At 41.9% G+C, this 20,007-nt stretch overlaps 1 protein-coding gene across 1 annotated transcript in view; it reads left to right on the top strand.

Annotated features, from left to right (window-relative positions):
- The first annotated feature begins 8,697 nt into the window (after positions 1 to 8,697).
- Syt10 (synaptotagmin 10) overlaps positions 8,698 to 20,007 on the top strand; it is a 58,894-nt gene continuing 47,584 nt past the window's right edge. The window contains exon 1 of the mRNA XM_038343281.1: positions 8,698 to 8,848. Within this exon, the coding sequence (XP_038199209.1) occupies positions 8,698 to 8,848 (151 nt within the window). The remainder of the gene's footprint in view (positions 8,849 to 20,007) is intronic.

The following is a 20,007-nucleotide window of genomic DNA, read 5'->3' as shown; positions in this document are numbered from 1 at the left end:
AAAGCTGGCTATTGCATGACCCTTTAGTTTGCCTCACTTATTGGCTTTATTCCTCGAGGGCACATCACCCCTTGAGCAGTGACATAACCCTATTTACAGATATCAAGATTCTATACACAAGAGACGCCAAAGACTCCACCGGGAAACTCCTAAAGCTGACAAACACTTTCAGCAAAGTAGCAGATTGCAGAACTAAAATAAACAAATTGAAAACCTTCCTATGTAGCAAATATAATAAAAACCCAGAGACAGATATTGGGGTTCAAGAAAGATCAGAAAAGCAAAGCAGCCAAGCCACTAGAGAGATCTCACCTCTACCAAGGCTCAGACAAACAAAAGGATGATCCTGCCTCTACAAATCCTCAGATCAAAACTGAGTTTGATTCCTGCCTCCTCCCATTTTATAGTCCTCTCTAGTGCTGGGATTAAAGGCATGCAACACCACTGCCCAGCCTCTATGGCTATCTAGTGTGGCTGCTGGGATTAAAGGGGTGTGCAACCACTGCCTGGGTTGTGTGGCTGACTAGTGTGGCTGCTTTGCACTGATCTTCATGTAAACCTATTTAAACATAAATAATATACCATCATATTCCTATATATCAAATACAAACAGACTGGGAAAGAAATCGGGGAAACAATATCACAATAGCCTCAAGAAAAATGAAAATATGTGGAATAAACCTAAACAAAGGCCATGAAATACCTGTACAATGCTCCTTTTCAAGTACTGAAGAAAGCAAGGACACCAGAAAGCGTCCTTTCAATTACATGAACTTCAAATACTGTGAGAATTACTGTTCTACCAAAAGTGATCTATAAAGTCAATGTAATCACCACCAAGATTCCAATTCTTCACAGAACTGAAAAAGAAAAACTTCATATGGAAGCACCAAAGATCCTGGGTACCCAAAACAGCCCTGAATAATAAAAGCATTGTTACAGGTGTCATCATTCCTAATTCCAAGTTACACTACAGAATCAGAGTAGTAAAAAACAGTAGGGGACTGGCATTAAATCAGATACATTAATGAATGGAATAGAATCAAGGACCCCAAAACCTTAGACCTGACCTAGGCTCAAGAAAAGGCAAAGCCTTCTCCTGGTCCATGTGTTGGTGTTGATAGTATGTGCAGAAAATGTCCACTGTAGCTTTCTTCCCAGGGACATTTACAGCCTGAAAACAGCTTCTATCTATATTAGCTAAACCTGATTCTTTGTTCAGTTGTATATAATAACTGACTCTTTGTTGAGTTGTATATAATAACCTTGCCTACTTGTTTATATGAATACAGTAATTCTTTCTCTGTGTTCAACTGTATTAAATAAACATGGTTATTTTCCCGGGTACTGCTGCTTCTTCACCAGAGAGCCCAGAACAATCAATACCAATTTTTCTGTCCATGTGTCCATGAGTCTATCCTTTCTTTGTTCCCTTATAATTAGAGTTCTAGAATCTAGCCATGGAAAGATATAGCAGAGAGTCACCTGGTTTTAAACATTTTTGTCAAAATACATATTTTTTTTAAAAAGCAGCATCTTTAGCAAATGGTGTTAGGAAAACTTGAAATCAACATGTAGAAAAATAAAACTTGATCTTTCTCTTACCCTGCACACAAATCAATCCAAATGGATAAAACTTCTAGAAGAATGATTAAAGAGTACAGGATATAATCTCAGCTAAGGACTTTCTTGAAGCATGATTAATAAAAACTCAGAAACAGATATTGGGGTTCGACCTGAAGATCCAAAAAGCAAAACAGCTAGCCATTTTTTCTTACAACAACCTTAGTCTGAAATGGCGATACTGCCTCCAGGAATCTCAGAATGAGACTGTGCATGAGAGCTGTCTCCTCCCGTTTTATAATCCTCTCTAGGACTGGGATTAAAGGTGTGCACCACTGGGATTAAAGGCATGTACCACCTGGTTTCTATGTATGGCAAACTAATGCGGCTACTGGGAATAAAGGTGTGTGCCACCACTGCCTGGTCTGTAAGACTGACCAGTGGCAGCTGTTTTACTCTCTGAGTCTCAGCAAAGCTTTATTATTAAAATACAAGTGAAATGCCACTACACTTTCTGACTAGCATTCCAGTTGTTTAGGAAATAAAATCAGCAACTCAACCAATAAAGTCAACAACTGGGACTTCATGAAATTAAAGTTTCTATACATCAAAGAAAATTGTCCATCAACTGAAGAGGCAGCCTATAATAGAATGGGAAACAATTTTTGCCAGTTATACATGAAACAGGAGATTAGTGTCTAGACTAAATAAAGAACTCAAAAAACTGAACACCAAGAAAACAAAAGAAATCCAATTTTTTTTAAAAAAAAAAAAAGGTTCTCAGAAGAAGCACAAATAGCTAAAAAAATATTTACCATCGTTGGCCATCAGGGAAATGCAAATTAACAACTACTTTGAGATTTACCTTACCTCAGTCAGAATAATATCAAAGTGCTCTCTAAATTTACATCTCTATACCCATAGATCAGTACATCTCTCAGAGCTCATCAGAGATGTGGTCTGTGCAGTGGGAGATGTTTGTTCAGAAACTCACAACTGATAAAAGTGCAAAGTGTGAATGTCAGAAGAGTGCTAGGCATAAAGGAGATATCTACTACTCCCACACACACCACATACACACACCAAAAAAAGAAAAAAGGTAAGCACTAGAGTCCAGAGACAACTGATCAAAACAATGTCGTCTAGCTATGACTAGACTGATGTACTCAGGAACTCATACCAGTTGTGGTTGCCTGAACAAGACCTCCATGAGATCCAGCTAGTCAACATTCTAACACAAAGGAGGAAGGGTTTGTGATCCTTTCCATTCAGTTGAGAAACTAGTGACAGTTGATGGCTTCTGGGGGTGAAAGAGCCCTTGGTAGAGCAACCATGCTCTAGAGGGTGGTTTTATCGCCAGGAGTATATGGTCAGCACAACCTGGACTTTGTGGGGTATTTTCTTAAAAAGTATAAAAAGAGGACATGAGATTGAGAGTGGGTAGTGGGGGAGGGACATATCTGAGAGGAGCTACAGGGTAGGGTGTGGATATGGTCAGAATACACTGTATGAGATTCTCAAAGAGTGAAAGGATCCTCTAAACAAAAGAGCAAGACAGTTATGATTCTGAGTTGTGTGGAGAACAGGGAAAAGGAGAGCATTAGGACAAAATTAAATGCTTGACTATGATCTTTATTCAAGCTGAGATTTCTTCTAATCATCTTCTTAGCTCCTTTATTGGGGATGGAATCAAGTAATAGCTGAAGTCTAGTCTTGGGAAAAATTCTTATGTATCTCTTACGATTCTTCTTCTTTGAGGATTGGAAAAGGGTTTGAAAATGGAAAAAGAAGGAAATGGAAGAGACTTGAGTAAATGTGGGGCGGGGGGGAGGACAGAATCACAGTATTGAGTGCTCAAAATTACCCCTAGGGATTTCTCTTAGAACTGTCATCTCCAAACCAGTTTCTCTTACACATCATACAGAAGCCACCAGAAGGCAAGCAGGCAGTGACGGAAGTCATTGAAAGGGATGGCTTTGTAGTGGTGTTGCTGCTGCTGCTGTTGTTATTTGACAAGATTTCATTATGTAACCCTGTCTGGCTTGGGATTCACAGATATGAGTGCCACCATGTTAGGCATGAGCAACAATTTTAAACGAAGGTACAGTTGAATAATGAACTTGTAACACTCAGTGCTCAATGGCTGTCACTCTGAACAGTGCACTACTGCAGGGTTCTCCTTCTCTGTGTGTGGATCAGGACATGAAGGCGTGTCTGGACTGAAGGCAATTACTTTTTAAGCTGAAATAACTGGCAAGAAGTAAGAATAATAAAGACTACATGTTTAAATTCTTGTCATCTTAGCCTCCAATACCAGGGCAGGGGACGACTTTGAATGTGGTGCTTTCTCCAAACTCCTACTGAGCTATTAACAAACAACAGGTAGCAATGTCTTATGAATGATTTGTGTAAAGGACCAAACAAGAGAGAAGAGACAGGCCATAACGTCATTCATTGTAGAAGAAAGAAGAGCTTCAAATGAAGGATCGCCTGAGGCAGCGATTCTCTGTCTGCAGTTCCAGACCTCTCAAGGGTGGAGTGACCCCTGTGAAGGGGTCTCTTAAGACCATCAGGAAACACTGATGTTTACATTAAGATTCATAACAGTAGCAAAGTTACAGTTATGAAGTACCAACAGAATGAATTGATGGTTGGGAGGGGGTCACTTAATACAGGAACTGTATTAAGCCACAGCATTAGGAAGGCTGAGACCCACCGAGAAGTTTCCGCAGGTTACAGAAACTCAAATGAGAGTAGCAGTGAAGCCAGGACACTGTAAACAAACACCTCCAGAATGTGCTTACCTAACGCTAGAGCAGAAATCAAACGTAAGAGGGTTATTAGAGGGGTCTGCACCTCTCTGCATCTGCAGCTGTCACTTTCCTTAAGCGAGTGGACGCTGTAAGTGGCATAAAAGACAGATTACTCATGTGTTCCTCCACGCAGCGTTTGGCTCAGCCAGGGCTTTCAGAAGCACACAATGCGCCGCGCACTGTTCTGCCCAGGCTGCGGATAAATGGAGGGCAAGAACGACTGGAAAATGCTCCACTAAAATGTGTCTCTTAACTTCTAGCATACCATGGATAGCCAATATTTTTAAACTAACGGTTTAATTATTTTTTTTAATTTCTATCTAGAAACCACCACTCATTATGCAATAAAGAAAAAAAAATAAAGCCTGCAGATTTTAGTGTCTCTTAATCCACGGTAAAAATAGTCTCGGACCACCCAATTTTCCTATGAATCAGGTAAAAATGATTCAACTAATGACTACTTACTCACCTCGTTCTTACTGTGAGCTTTACCATACCGTCCATCCAACAGACACGAACCACGGACTGACTAGTAGCTTAAAATAAAACTATACACATGTTCAGGATGTTCCTTTTCAGAAACTATGTCTCCCTTGCCTAATAATAGATAATCAAATCCTCGGGTTACAATATGGGAACAAACCACAGAAAAAATGTGAGGGTTTTTTTTCTTCTATTTTCCTTTTATTGAAATGGATTTCTTATTAGCACGAGATTATTCTGATTTTACCTTCCCCCAACTCCTCCCAGATTCTCCCCGACCACACCTCCCATACAAATCCACACCCTTTCTTTCTCTCTCTTGTCAGAAAACACGCATCTAAAAACTAATAATAAAATAAAAAAGATAAAACGTGGACTATGACAAAACAGAAGAAAAAGAGCCAGTGGAGAACACATAGAGATGCAGGGACGCATACATAAATCCCATAAAACACAAAACCATGAGCCATAATATATTCACCAAGGAATTGTAAGGTTAAAACAAAAAAAAAAAAAAACCCTGAGGCAAAGAACCTACAAAACAATGCCAGTGAGTTAGTTTAGTGCTGACAATCTACTGCTGGGCATGTGGCCTGGCCTCAAGTATGGTTTGTATCCCCAGTGAGACTCTGATGGAGAAAACTAACTTTAATTTGCAAGCAGTTACCAATTGGAGACAGCGAGAGCGTCTGGGTAATGGGTGGGGGTTTGTAGCTACTTCTTCTCTTAGCACTAGGACCCCGAATGTGGCCCAGACCTGTGCAGGCTCTGTGAGTTTATATGTGTTGTAGTGATTGGGAGCAGTGAGCTGCATTCCTGCCCAGCTCCCAGCCGCCTGGCTAGCTTATGCCCCGAAATAACAATACACAAACTGTATTCATTTAAACACTGCCTGGCCCATTAGTTTCAGCCTCTTACTCACATCTTGATTAACCCATATCTAATAATCTGTGTAGCACCACGAAGTGGTGTCCTACCGGGAAAGATTCAGCATGTCTGACCTGGTGGCTGGCTTCATGGCCACTGGCTCAGAGAAGAGAGGCATGGTGATTGCGCCAGGCATCTGTCCCAGAGAGGAGAGGCAGGGCAATTGTCTGAGCCATCTACCTCACTTCCTTCTTCCTGTTCTGTCTACTCCACCCACCTATGTTCTTACCTATTAGGCCAAGCAGTTTCCTTATTAATTAACCAATGAAATCATCAGATAGATAGAAGACACACCTACGTTTCTGTTGTGTTTGGAGGGCCTGTTTCTTTTGTGTCCTCCATCCACTCTGGCTCTTACGATCTTTTTGCCTCCCCGCCTGAAGGGTTCCCTAAGCCCTGAAAGGAGGGATTTGGTGGCAACATCCCATAAAGGATTGACTATTCTAGAGTCTCTCTTTCTATGCACATTGTCTAGCTATGGATCTTGTATTTATTCCTGTCTACTGTAGAAGGAAGCTTCTCTGATGATGGCTGAGCAAAGAGGCACTGATCTATGAGTATAGCAGAATGCCATTAGTAGCTCCTATGTAATCTAACTAGTCTGAGGTTCTTGGGCACCCAAGCACCATTGTGTATGAGTTCTATCTCCTGGAGTAGGATGTGCATGCAATCGGATATTGGTTGGTTATTCCCACAACTTCTGTACCAATACTACCCCAGTGCATCTTGCAGGCAGATCACAATTGTAGATGGAAGGGTTTATAGCTGGGTTGGTGTTTACCTTTCTCCTTAGGAAGCCTGCAGAGTACCTGCCAGTACCATGAACACTAGTTCATAGGGGTGCAGGCCTTAGATAGATGATAGATTCACTTCTCCATGTTCAGCGAGTTGTGTAGGTGGTGTCTGTATCAATAGGGCTTTACTGTCAGCAATAGCTTGGGTTGTTCGGGAATTTCCATAGGGTTGCTTTGGACAACAACTCTATTAGATTTAACTCATTCCTGGAACTGGAGGCTCGTTTGGCGGTAAGAGATGTCCAGGTGGGGCTCTGTTTCCTCCATCATTTGCCGATGTCAGTTAGATCACCTTCATATATGTATAAATTTTAGAAGCTTCTACTGTATTAAGTTTCTCTATGAACCCCCAAGTGGCTCTCAAGTGTCCCTCCCCTATTCCCTCTCTCGCCTCTGGCTTCCCTCCTTCTCCCTATTGGATAGCCTATCTCAGTACCCCTCCCTTGTGGTGGTTTGAAGGAGAATGTGTGAGCCGCACAGGCTCACAGATTTGAATACTTAATCACCTGGAAGTGGTACTATTTGAACAGATCAGGAGGTGAGAGCCTGTCAGGTATGGCCACTGGAGTTCCTGGGTTCGAAAGTCTTTCTGGAGACTGGGAGTTGACCCAAGAAATGGGGACAGGCTAGAAGGAGTAATGGGGCTGAGGGGGTTCATAAGGTGGGGGGAGAAAAGCAGGGTGCGCAGCAGGATCTAAACCGTCCCCTGGAGATAAGGATCAGAGAGAAAGATGAGGCCCAGCAGGTGGCCTGCTTCAGGTCCGGCGTGGGTCTAGGTAATTAAATTTGGAGGACAGAAAGAAAGTGAAGATTGCCTACCTGATTCTCAGACTAGTATAGCCAGAAGGTTTCCAGGGAGAACCTCCGGAGTTTGAAGGCTGAGCCAAAGGGGTCTGGTGAGGGTCTAAGACTGTGATAACGCTCTGTTTTATCCCTGGGAACGTGACCAAGAGGGAGGCGGGGCGACAGCAGCTAGCCTGCTCCACAGCCGGAGATAAGACTGGGGGAACTGGAATTGGCAGACCTAAGGAAGGTGCAGATCGTCCACCTTGACTGGCTGGCAAGAAAATGGTTTTTTAAACTAAGTAGTTGCATTTATCAAAGCCTGTGGCAACTGTTTTCTAATTTTATTTTGTATCTTCAGCTTCATTGGTGGTTTACACCCATTTGAATTAGAGAAATTCAGACAGGGGGAGTCATGATGCCCCAATTAATGCCTTTTGTTCTAGACAGGCTGAGAAAAAGACTTCGAAACAATGTCTTTACAAATAAGCTCGTGCCCGTGGCAGACTGCACTTACCCTAATCCCCCACACTCCTCCTTTGGTCACGGAAATCTTGTCTTTGCACTGTTTAAGTCGCTAAGAAAAGAGGAGGGGGGGGGGGGATCAAGTCGCGCATCTCTGTCACCAGTTAAGATTTTAATAAATAAAACCCTGACGGGTGACATGCTTCGTTCTATTATCTACCTGAGAGGGCTGAATGCAATGAATTAAAGATGCCATGTTCTCAGCACCAGGTAAACCAGCTTCGGAGGAACCAAACTGCTGTTAATTAGATGCTCTCACCTAGAATGCTCCCTATCACTTAATCATCATTGTCCCAAGTCGTTTGAAAACAAATTTTAAACAGGTGTCCCTCTGCTTTGCATGGACTTGTCCTCTGATTACTCTTACATTTTTTTAAAAAAAAAAATATTTTCATCAGTTCTGGAATGGGGAATGACTTTTTTTAAGAGATGCAGACTCTGGGAGAGACCAAGGAAAGTTGGATTACAAGGGGAAGATGGGTGGAGGGTAACGGGGCTTCAGGTGGGTGTGGGGGAACCGCGGGAGGGTCGGGTCACCGCTGCCCCTGCTGCCCGCGCGAGCCTGCGATTGGCCGCTCCGCCTAGCACCCGGGAAGGCGCCACTCCGCGCGCCACCGCCCCTCGCTCCCCGCCGGCTGGGCTCCGCGTGCCTCCGAGCGCTCCGCTCCGAGGAGAAGCGCAGACCTGGCAACAGCATCCATCTGTGCGCGCCGCCCTCCTGCGCCCTAGCCCGCCATGGGGCCAACTCGCAACTCCTAGGGCTCAGCCTCGGGCCAAGAGAAATCCGAGAAGCAACAAGCAAAGCCAAGATGAGTTTCCGCAAGGAGGATGGCGTGAGCAGCCTGTGCCAGAAGGCACTGCACATCATCACCGAGCTGTGCTTCGCGGGCCAGGTGGAGTGGGACAAGTGCTCGGGCATCTTTCCCGCCGATAGGGCCAGCCAGGGAGGAGGTGGCACAGGTAAGGGGATCGACCTGAGCTGCTCCGGACAAGAGGTATCTTCGGGGCAACCTTCCTGGCTGGCGCCTGTCTCGCCCGGCCAGGAGGACTTGCTCGTTTAGTTTGTCGCCAGCACCTGCTGGTCTCTGCTCCTAGGCGGATCTCGCGCTCTCCCACCTGCTGCTCTGGCGCCCCAGGGACTCGGTGCCCTGGCTTGTCCTACCGGTCCCAAATGGGACCACCAGGCCTGGCGGGAGAATCTGCACTTGACCTCAAGGAACCTGCTCATAGAGGTCGTAGGACTGAGTCTGTCCTGAAATGCAGAAAGGGTCCCTCAGCTGTAACTTTCGGATGCAACCTGTCGAGCTCTCTAAAGCTTCCAAGGCCTTTCATAACGCACATGTAATTTTCTAGTACTTCTTGGCAGCGATGCTTAAAGGGTAGGGATAATTGATATCTGGGGCTCAGGTCACTTGTCAAGGAAAAGATATTCTAAAATCCTTTCCACACTACTTACTGGTCTCCAGAACCATGGAAGCAAATGATTGGGGGGGGGGGGGGGAGGTAAGGGGGATGGGAGAGAGGAAGAGATGTGGCCAAATGACCCCAGGGTCACTAGATCGCTTTCGGAAATGCACTGTTTCCTTCGTAGAGTCCTTGTGGCATTCGCTTTGTTTTCTCCGGTCCTTTTGGTCCCTGGGCAAGGGTTTCTGGCTTGAGAAGGGAGGCTAGCTAGGGCAACAGGTAAATGCAACCCCAAAGTCAGGCTCAGGAGAGAGGTACGAAGATGAGAGGAGAACACAGTTACTGCTCCACGATCCACCCTGGGCACTAGACAAAGGAAGGGAGAGGTGGTGGGGTGGGAATGGGTTTGATTTAGCTAGGACTTAGGGCTGTTTACGTGGACCGTCTCTAAGGTTTTCAAATGCTCTGCCGATGGCAACAGAAGCAAAGAGGGGGGTTGTCTGAGCCTGTCAGAGCCCGGGATTCATGAAGCAGAACGAAACATTATTGCTGCTGTCAGAGTGATGGGGGCAGGCAGTTTTGAATGTATGAACACAGCCCAATGTCATTTCTGTTGTTTAGTGGGTGTTAGAGTCTTGAGAGTAAATGAAACTGAACAGTGGAAGGGGCCATTTAAACAGTGCGTGCGTGCGTGTGTGTGTGTGTGTGTGTGTGTGTGTGTGTGTGTGTGTGTGTGTGTGTGTGTGTGGTATGCCTGATGTGCTAGGGTGTAATAAAAACCGAAGTGCCAGGACTGTAGAGATCTCTAGAAAGAGTGTGAGTAAGCTCTTCTGAAATGTCTTTAAGCGACCATTACGCCAAGGCTGAGAGCTCAGGAAGCGAGAATACTTCATTCTAAGGATGTGGATCTTTGTCACTAATATTTGTTGCTGAGGCTCTAGCTCTTAATTCTTATTCTTTCTTGGCCCTTGGGACCACACACCAAGAAGTGGTTTCCTGGCGCTCATTGGCCAGCAATGTGAAAATTGCTTGACGATTGGAAACTAAACAGGACTGGGTTCTAAACTGTCCAGACTGTGCGATTGTGTAAATTCAGGGTAAAACACGTTCTATAAACTGGAGAAAGAGATCTGAGGTTATCCTAATCGCTATAGGGCATCACTCTAGCCCTAATTTTGTAAGACATTCTCTCGGGAATGAAGAAGAAGAAGAAGAAAAACAACTCTTAACAGTGGTGTGACTATCTTTCTCTCTTTAAGGAAAACATGTATTAAAAAAGTGGGATGCTATGTCTAATATGTGAGCATACAAAACAGCTCTCACTAGAGAGGAGTAGTCCATAAACTGCATGTGACATATGAAAATAGACAAGATTCCTCTGCTTTTTCCCATTTGTAAATTGCAAAACGGTTCAAAAAAAAACTGCTCTGATTTTAAAGTAGCATTCCAATATTAATGGATCATTGAAGCAGATTCAGTGATTATTTGCTAAAGGTTTAATCCCATCAACTAGGCACTCAGATGCACATTGTTCTGTAGATTGTCTTACAGTGAGTTCCCTTTATTATGGCTCCTACATAAGAGCACTTCCAATAGTTGGTGCCGACTACATTGTAGACAGAACATCAGCGACTGCTACTGAAACAGTTAATGGCTTGCTCTTAAAGGAACTGTAACATAGTGTTAGATTTACAATACAGTAACAATCTCGAGATTTGAAATGGCATCACTGTTCATTCCTTCATATAGTGATAGCAGGAGAAAGGGGTCACGTGATCACAGATAACGTCATCACCACAGTAAGGGAGCTAGATTTCCAGTATATGACTAAGACAGAGATAGGGCCACTGAGGGCCCACAGTCCAGCCGACCAAAGCCAGGTATCGGTAAAATGTTTAAGATTTAGATTGTTGAGGCTAATATTAATTAAACTGCCCATTTAAAATGCTTTATAAAAGTCACTCTATGAATCATCATCAGTGGTACTACGAAGTCCATCATGTGTAAGTTTTAGAAAATTAGATGTGGGAGAAGTTTAAAATCAACAACAAAGAAAGCCACTGATTGATTGGCGTCTTCTTCCCCAAAATGGATATTTCACCCTACGAATTCACTTAGTGCACAGGATATAATTGAGAAAGCTTATGGAAAATGCGAAAAAAAATTAGCTTTGTCTTGGGTATTATTTCTAAAATATGCCATAGTAGTATGCATAATCATTTTAAAGTGGTTTTAGCCTCATTTCTGGATAGTCTTTGATTGCTACTGAGATGTTTGAGTTTGAGAATCTTAAACAGCCTGAAAGTCAGAGCTGCTAATCCACAGCTCATCAAGATCATTGAAGTTTAATGTCACAGCCACACTCACACCACAGCTGTGGATAGCTAACCTTAATATAAGTATTTTAATGAGCATTTAATTCTTCAGTGTTCCAGAATTTTTTGTGTGCAATTTCAATATGTGAATACAATTCTTTAAAAAATGGATAAATTATTCCAAGTTTGTCTGATTCTTTAGAGGCACACCAATGAGCAGATATTTAACAAAAAAAATCTTAAATTAACATTGATACAGTTAATGTGCACGTTAAGCCCATAAATATATGCCTAGAAAAATCTGGGTACATTTTACGGACTCAATAAATATTTGCTAAGTGAGTAAAGTATCATACAGTAAATGTATGGAGTTCATTGAAATTCTAGCAAAGTGGGAAGTCTGTATAAAACAAATACCCTTTGAGTTATAATGAGGAGGTGTCCCAGTTAGAAGCTGATAAAAAATCTGAAGTGCACTTAATAAACCCAGTCTACTGAGCTGGAAGTGCAATCACTTTATCTTAACCTATACTAAATAAGCTCAAATCATTACTTTACCCTACAGCCAAGCATCACAAGAAGATTATACCAATATTGCTAACCTAAGAAAAGGCCAGCATTTCAAATTCAAAATATGATCTCTACCTTATCTCTTCTATTATAAAATAAAAAATCGTGGATCAGAGCCACTCGGTGGCAATTATGTACATTTTGAAAGAGTAATAAGGCTCTCTAGATTTACACTGATAAGATTAATATGCACTTTAAATCACTAGGATCCTATGTCTTCGAAGACAGAGCTTTGTTTCCTGTAACATCCCCGTACTGGAAAGATCCGGGGCGCAGACTAGAGACTGGATAGATAATTTGTTGAATGAACTAAATGGCTTCCTTAATGACCCAGGAGCAAAGGAAAGCTTATGACTTGGCTTAAGTAGCAAGTACTTGATGCAATAAAAACCCATCATTAAAACTCTGGCTAGTTATTCCAGCTTGACCAGGAGTTATTATTCTGCAAATATGAAAACAGAAGCAAAAAGAACAAGGAGTTTACACTTTTATCACAAATCACAACTAGTTACTGATGAATATATTTAAGAACCTAGGCCTGCCCAGTGGGGGTGGCACACACCTTTAATCCCAGCACTCAGGAGGCAGAGGCAGGCGGATCTCTGTGAGTTCAAGGCCAGCCTGGTCTACAAGAGCTAGTTCCAGGACAGGCTTCAAAACTACAGAGAAACTCAGTCTTGAAAAACAAAAACAAAGACAATAAAAAAAGAACCTTCTTAAGTCCTAGCTGTTATAGCAAATACTGGTAAACTGGAATTTTAACTATTTATTCCATTTATACTGTTCTCTATAATGTATGAGAAGGTACCAACAAAATTTCTCTCTTAAAATTAACTCAAAGCCAGAACCTTTCTTTATGTTAGATTTCCTACCATGCAAATAGAACATAGGTTATTCATTTGTCATACTTGAACATATACATTCATGTACACCTAAGTGTATGCAACTATCTGCTTATTTTCTAGTCTCAATAGAATTGATTCATATTAACAACGAAATCATGTAAAAGATTACCACTATTATTGTTGTTGTTGTTGTTGTTGTTTTATGTGTATTGGTGTTTTCCCTGCATGTATGCCTGTGCCCCATATGTGGGAGGACCCATAGGCCAGCATGTGTCAGAGCCCCTGGAACCAGAGTTACAAATGGCTGACAATTGCAAGGTGGGTGCTAGGAACCAAACCTGGGTTCTCTGCTGAGCAAGTTCTCTAACCCAATGCAAAAGAGTTTACTGTATTAAATGTAGCTAATGTTGAATTCATACAGTTTCTCATATGACTCCTTTTATGTGCTCATGGGTCAATGTATAATGGAGAAAGATGTTAGAACAAAATAAATTATTTTTTTCTAATTCATAATTATTTTTTAAAAGAATCAGTAAAGACTCTGATTTGTGTATTTTCCTGTCAAATTTAGGAACTAACAGTCTATCTTGTTGCTAAAATTTATTATCGTGAAACCATGAAAGCAGAGCGACAGTGCATAGGAGCGAAATCCCTCTCCTCAGAGGTCCCGAAACATGACTAGTTCATGCGCCAAGGAGACGGGACTCTCTGATAACAAGTATTTTAATAAAGGCCAGTAAATTATACTTTCTGATTATGCACTTGCACAGTGTCAAGTGTACTGACCAAGTTTAGAAACTTAACCCCTGTGTGAAGGTATAGTTTCTTATTACTAACAATAGACACCTTTTTCTTTATAGCATCAACTCTATAAGGACCCTCTGAGCTGTAAGAACTGAGAGGAATATGGGTCTAGCAGACTGTCATGGAAAACTACATGCACACATTCTATTACCTGTATGCTCAATACAAAGTCAGCCCCATAAGTCCATGGGCTCCACACCAGTGGATGGGAAACACTTGAGAAACAACTGCATCTAGCTTGCGCAGACTCCTCTCCTTGCCATTGTTCTTAGAATGAGCAGTGTAGCCGCCATCTACAGAACATTTGCATAGTGTTGGATACTGCAAGAAATCTAAGGATGATTTAAAGTGCCCTGTAGGATGCGTACTGGTCTGGAGATATCACCCCAATTTATGTAAGAGAATGGAACAGCTTTGGGACCATTTCCACTCAGTGCTGTAGAGTAGTTCATTCTCATCTCTCTCAGCAGTCCCTCCTTCTCCTCTGTGAAGTCGTGCTGTGAAGCACTGTAGTCTGAAGGGTACTGTCATCTGGGATAGAAGGAAGAAAGGACCATTTGTTATGTTTTTGTTGAATAAGAAACATTACTGCCAGTTCTTAACTGTCACCCTCTCCCTGGTCTTCCCTTAGTCCTATTTCCAAACTCAGAGAATTATAGAAAAGATAGGCTAAATATTCTCAATTTTATTGTAATTTCTCATCTACTGCAGTAGGAGTTGATGATGCATCGGAAAGACAGTTTTTTGCCTTGTGCTTTTATTCAAGCGTGTTTCGAATTCTTACTGTGTGAAAATGCGTTTGCACCGTTATTTTACACAGCACCGAGAAATCTAAGAGAATGTTGTCGCTAGATTAGGTGTCATTGCTTTCATTTTTAAATTTAATTTGATTTATTTTAAAAGTTATTATTTTTTATTTTAGAGCCTATAATATAATCACATCATTTTCTCCTTCCACTTCTTCTCTCTAATGTGGTTGTTCTCAAGCTTCCTAATCCTGTGACCCTTTAATACAATTCCTCATGTGTGGTGACCCCCAGCCTTAAGATTATTTCATTGCTACTTCAGAACTGTAATTTATGTTTGTATTTTCTCATGGTGACCCTTGTGAAAAGGTCATTTGGCTTCAACGGGGTCTCGACCCACAGGTTGAGAATTGCTCCTAACCTTACCACATACCTCTCCTCATGCTTTTTCAAACGCATGGCCCTTTTTTTTTCATTTCCTATTGCATGCATTTAGGTACAGAATATATGTATATTCCTAAACAGCACCTGATCAATCTATAGGTTACTTGCATGTATGTTTTCAGGCTGACCGCTCGGTATTGATAAGCAGTTGGTGTGCTCTTCCCTGGAGAAGACCACCTCTGCCACTCCTAGCAGTCTTAGTTACCTGTGGTTCTTTATGTAGGGAGGAGGCCTCCAGGGCTTCTCCCTATCCACGTTGGCACGTCTATTGTCATCCTTGTTCTACTCACGTGTAGGAAGTCGTGGCGACTCTATGGGTGTAGCTTCTGACGTTCCGAAGAGACCCAGTTCTCACAGCAAACTCCCTAATATTCTGGCTCTTCAGCAATATTTCCCGAGCCTTAGGTGTGGCAGTTCAGTGTTTTGTCATCACAGGAATTGTTGATATCATCCATATAGAAAGATATCCTTTAAACGTAAGCAGATTTTTAAAATTGCATTTCCTAAACATGAAAGAAGAAAAAAGTCCAAAAGTTCTAAGTTGATGGGAGTAATTTTAAAACTTAACTTTTTGTTTGTTTTTGGTTTTTCTAGACAGGGTTTCACTATGTAACAGTTCTGGCTGTCCTGGAACTCAGTCTGTAAACCAGGCTGGCCTTGAATCACAGAGATCTCCCTGCCTCTGGCTCCCAAGTGCTGGGATGACAAGCTGTGCCACCACTACCTGGAAAAACTTAACTTCTTTACATTTTCCCTGATAGAGTGGGGAACTGAACCCAGGGTCTGTGTTTACTGGGCAAACACTCTTACCAGTGAGCTATACCTCAGGCCTCAAAGCTAAAATTCTGAGTCCAATTCTTTATGAGTCAATTTTTAATTCAGGATCAATATTGTACTTGTTCTTTAGCCATTTTCAGACTGTGTCACGGAGAGAATTGATGCATCATTTCTTTCTAAAAGGAATTCATATTAATATAAAATCCATTAGTTATTGTTCCGTATAGCTTTCTGTGCAAAATGTTGAATGTTAACAACGTGGCCAATAAATTTTATTCATCGCCTTTATTAGCAATTCCCACTAAGAACTTAGTGTGTAAGGAAGAAATACTATATTACCATTTGCTGAAGTAATTTCTTCATGCTGTAAAATTTTTATATGGATTTGTATGTGGGTGTGTTTGCTTTAGTGCAGACGTAACTACACCACAGTTACTTCCTGGCTGTTAGAAACTTTATTAAAACCATAACTACTCATGTATGCTGCAGTGGTTTTCAACCTGCCTAATGCTGATACCCTCTAATATGGTTCCTCATGTCGTGATGACACATAACCATAAAATCATTTCATTGCTACTTCGTAGGTATAATTTTGCTACTGTTATGAATCATAATATAAATATCTGATATGTAGGATATCTGATATGTGACCCCCAAAGGGGTTGCAGCCCACAGCTTGAGAACTACTGATCTATTGTGACCTCAGCAACAGGAGATATTTTGAAACACACATTTTATCATCAGTTAAGTATGATATTAATGCAAACTTTTTTATTTACTGTAACTCAAAGGAAGGGCAAGGGGAAATGAAATTAAAATGGAACTCCTCAGAGGCTCTGCGCAAGGGCATGCTGATTGCATTATATGCCTAATGCAGGAATGAACAGTAATTGCTTGCCAGTGTTCAGATCCCCTTTCCATCATAGTTAGAGAACTCTTGGTGCCTACTTCAGTTTGTGGTGTGACCACTGACTAACTTGTGAAGGTGGGGACATCAGAATGTAAGCCACCATCTGAAATGTCGAATACAAAGGCTGTAGCCTCCAAAACCATAATGCGCTGTCCCCTCATACTCTCTTCCCCTGGATATTTTCATTCAGACACCTGGGATGTGGGCTTGGTAGCTTTCCCTGTAACCCTGGGAAAGAAAAACTCATCAAGGGAGCAAAAAAATTCCTTGGTGTTGCTGAATCTGCCCTTGGCTGCTTAAAGTTTTCACTCTTTCTCCCTTAACGAAAGAAACATCTCCCTGTTTAAGTCAGTATTAACTTGGCCCTTTGTTACAGAAACCAGAGCTGTGGCTGAACTATTATAACACGAATACCTGACAAATAGTATAAATAAGTGAACTTCATCAATAATCCCCCAAAGTCCTTTCATTTAATAAAATACCCTGGTTTGAGTTTTACTCTCTGCTCCCTCTCTCTGCAGTATGGTGCCAAAACAAAGGTGTGGTCTATGGGAGTCTGTGGTCACACAATGAGGAATCAAAGAAACACCAACAAACAAAATACTTAAAACACCCCCGGACAAAACTACAGTTGCTCATTAACTTTAAAATTACACTGTGACACATTTTAAAAAACTAAAATGAGTGTAATTAAAAAAATAAATAAAAGCTAAACTAAGAAGTCATGAGTTTGAGAGGGAGAGGAGACACGTTAGGAGCTTGGGAGGAAGGAAGGGACAGGTTTGATGTAGATGCATTGCTCATGAATGAAGTTCTCAACAAAATGCTAAAAACCTAAAACAATCGGGAAAGGCTCAGGCAGAAACAGTATTAATGAAGCAGAGGCTGTTGAGGCTGTGACATTCAGGGTCTGCTTTCCTAAGCGATTACCACCAACTGTGTAGGCCAAAGGTCAACAGATCTGACCTATTCACAGGCCACAGTGAATCCCGTCCTTTGAAATGTGAAGACCAAGTCTCTTGGTCTTCATCAAAGACTCTGTTCATCTGGAATCTTCTGCAGACACATGCCTCCTTAGAGTGGTCTGACATCTTTTTTTCAGAACTCTGAGGTTTTATTTCGCTGTGTTAAAACACAAGAAAGAGTAAAGTTAGAGCATGCGCAGTCGCACGGACATGTCTATGGTACGTAGCGTAGCGACAGGACAGTGCTTATGCAAATGTTGGCACGCAAACCACAGCTCCAGTAGTTTCATCTGATTGTCTGGAAGCCTAATCTAATTTCTGTAAACTTTATTTACTGCCAATCTCATCAAGATATAATACAATGACAGTTGTATAATGAAATCTTTTAAACTGTCTGGAGACTGAAATTTTCAGCTCCGGGAGGCCTACTCCTCAAGCTCGCCTGTTGTAGTGGGTGGCTTGATTCGAAGGCAAAGTGTTCAGACTGCCACCCAGGCATAGACGCTGGGCTTCTTCGCTTAATGGTCTCCCTGTGTCCTCCTTTCCTCTCTTCTGTAATGATCTTGTGTAATCTGGGGTGAACAACACTACCACAGGTTTACAAATTCAAACATTCCAATTCTCAAACCATGGGCCAGGCTTCTCACTTGGAAACTCACACCAGTTAACCAACGTCTTCGCACGAATTCCCTTACTGAGTACAGACCCATACTGTGTCGTTTCATAAATGCAAGCACTTATGCCCTTGGGGTTTATCACATTCTCCTGGAGAGCCGAACATCAAACAAATAAAAACCAGAGAGACATGGACAGCTGCAGCTGACTCTTACACCAAAGCAATCATGGCTTCCAGATTTCTGAAGCAGGCAGACAGGTGTGCGTACAACCATCCCTTGCTTTTCTATGGAGTTTTCTCCCTCCTTCACCTAGAGACTCCATTTCTGTTTTTTTACTCTCTAAACTTCTCATAGACTATCCCAAATTGATTGACAGTTGACTGGAAAAACAGTAACAAGAACATTTTACTTCTCCTGTCCAGAGACCTATTCTCCCAGCAACTTTAAGGACCTTCCTGTCTTTCTTGAAAAACGAAATGGGCCAGCTCTTCCATCTTTGCCTCAGACCTTCCATGGGACTTCGGCTTTAGCACTCTGCCTGCTCCTCTAGTATTGTTTACCAATTCCCTTCATCAATTTTAAGCATGCTGAAATGTTTCATTTCAACTAGAAAGAAAAGCCTGTGTCAGTGCCGTATACCACTCTAGTTGCTGCCCTTCCTTCTACTCTCTCTCTCTCTCTCTCTGAGTACAGTTTCTTGAAGTGTTTATCTCTGCCCACAGAATGCATTCCCTCACTAACACTTATTTCTTTTTATTAAATTTTGTTTTTTAGATTAATTTTATGCATATGAGTGTTGGATGTCTGTGTGCCACATGCATGCCTGGTGCCCAAAGGGGACATAGGACATAGGATTCCCTGGAACTGGAGTTAGGACACCTGTGAGCTTCCATGTCGGGACTGAGAATGGAATCCAGGTGCTCTGCAAGAGTTCTTATCCTTGGAGCCATCTCCATCCCCTTTCATTTATTTCTTAAACCATATTAAACATGTTGAATCACAGCTACAAAAATATCATTGAAAAATTTCTGAATCCTTGCTTAACCCTTCATTGGGATTCTTACTTTGTTGAATTAATTTTGTTGTAAAATATTAAATCATAAGGACCTGAGCATCAAGCCTTTGCTCTCATTTTGAATATTTATACAAAATACAGTGCTAAATAATTTTCCCCAAGTTTCTCAGTGGTGGGATAGATATGGACACCAGTATCTGAATGGTGCTGTAAAACGGGTCTGTCATTCTATCTTCCTTGTAGAAGACTCTCTTCACATTCCCTCCAAATAACCCTCTAGCTATCTAGTTAGCCAGAAATCAACAGACAGTGGAGGAGCTCTTTAAATATAAAGGTTTAAATCTGAACAAAGTCATGTATTCTATACCAAATATCCAGCTAGTGATACTGTTTCTGAATGTGCTAGAAACTACAGCAGGTACAGCCAAGCTGGAGAAAGTAGAACACTGAGCACTGAGTCTGTCTTTGGGAAACAGCTCTCTCTCTCTCTCTCTCTCTCTCTCTCTCTCTCTCTCTCTCTCTCTGTGTGTGTGTGTGTGTGTGTGTGTGTGTGTGTGTGTGTGTGTGTGTGTGTGTAGTTTTTGAGCCAGCATCTCAGCATCTCACTGTATAGCTCAGGCTTTCATGAACTTATTCTGTAGCCTAAGTTTATCTCAAACTCCTGTGATGTTCCTTCCTCAGTTTGCTGAGTGCTGGGATTAGAGGCA

This window comes from Arvicola amphibius, chromosome 9, assembly GCF_903992535.2.
Source record: "Arvicola amphibius chromosome 9, mArvAmp1.2, whole genome shotgun sequence".
Classification (NCBI taxonomy): Eukaryota; Metazoa; Chordata; class Mammalia; order Rodentia; family Cricetidae; genus Arvicola; species Arvicola amphibius.
The sequence above is the reverse complement of the archived record's forward strand: the minus strand, read 5'-3'. Positions and strand labels throughout refer to the sequence as shown.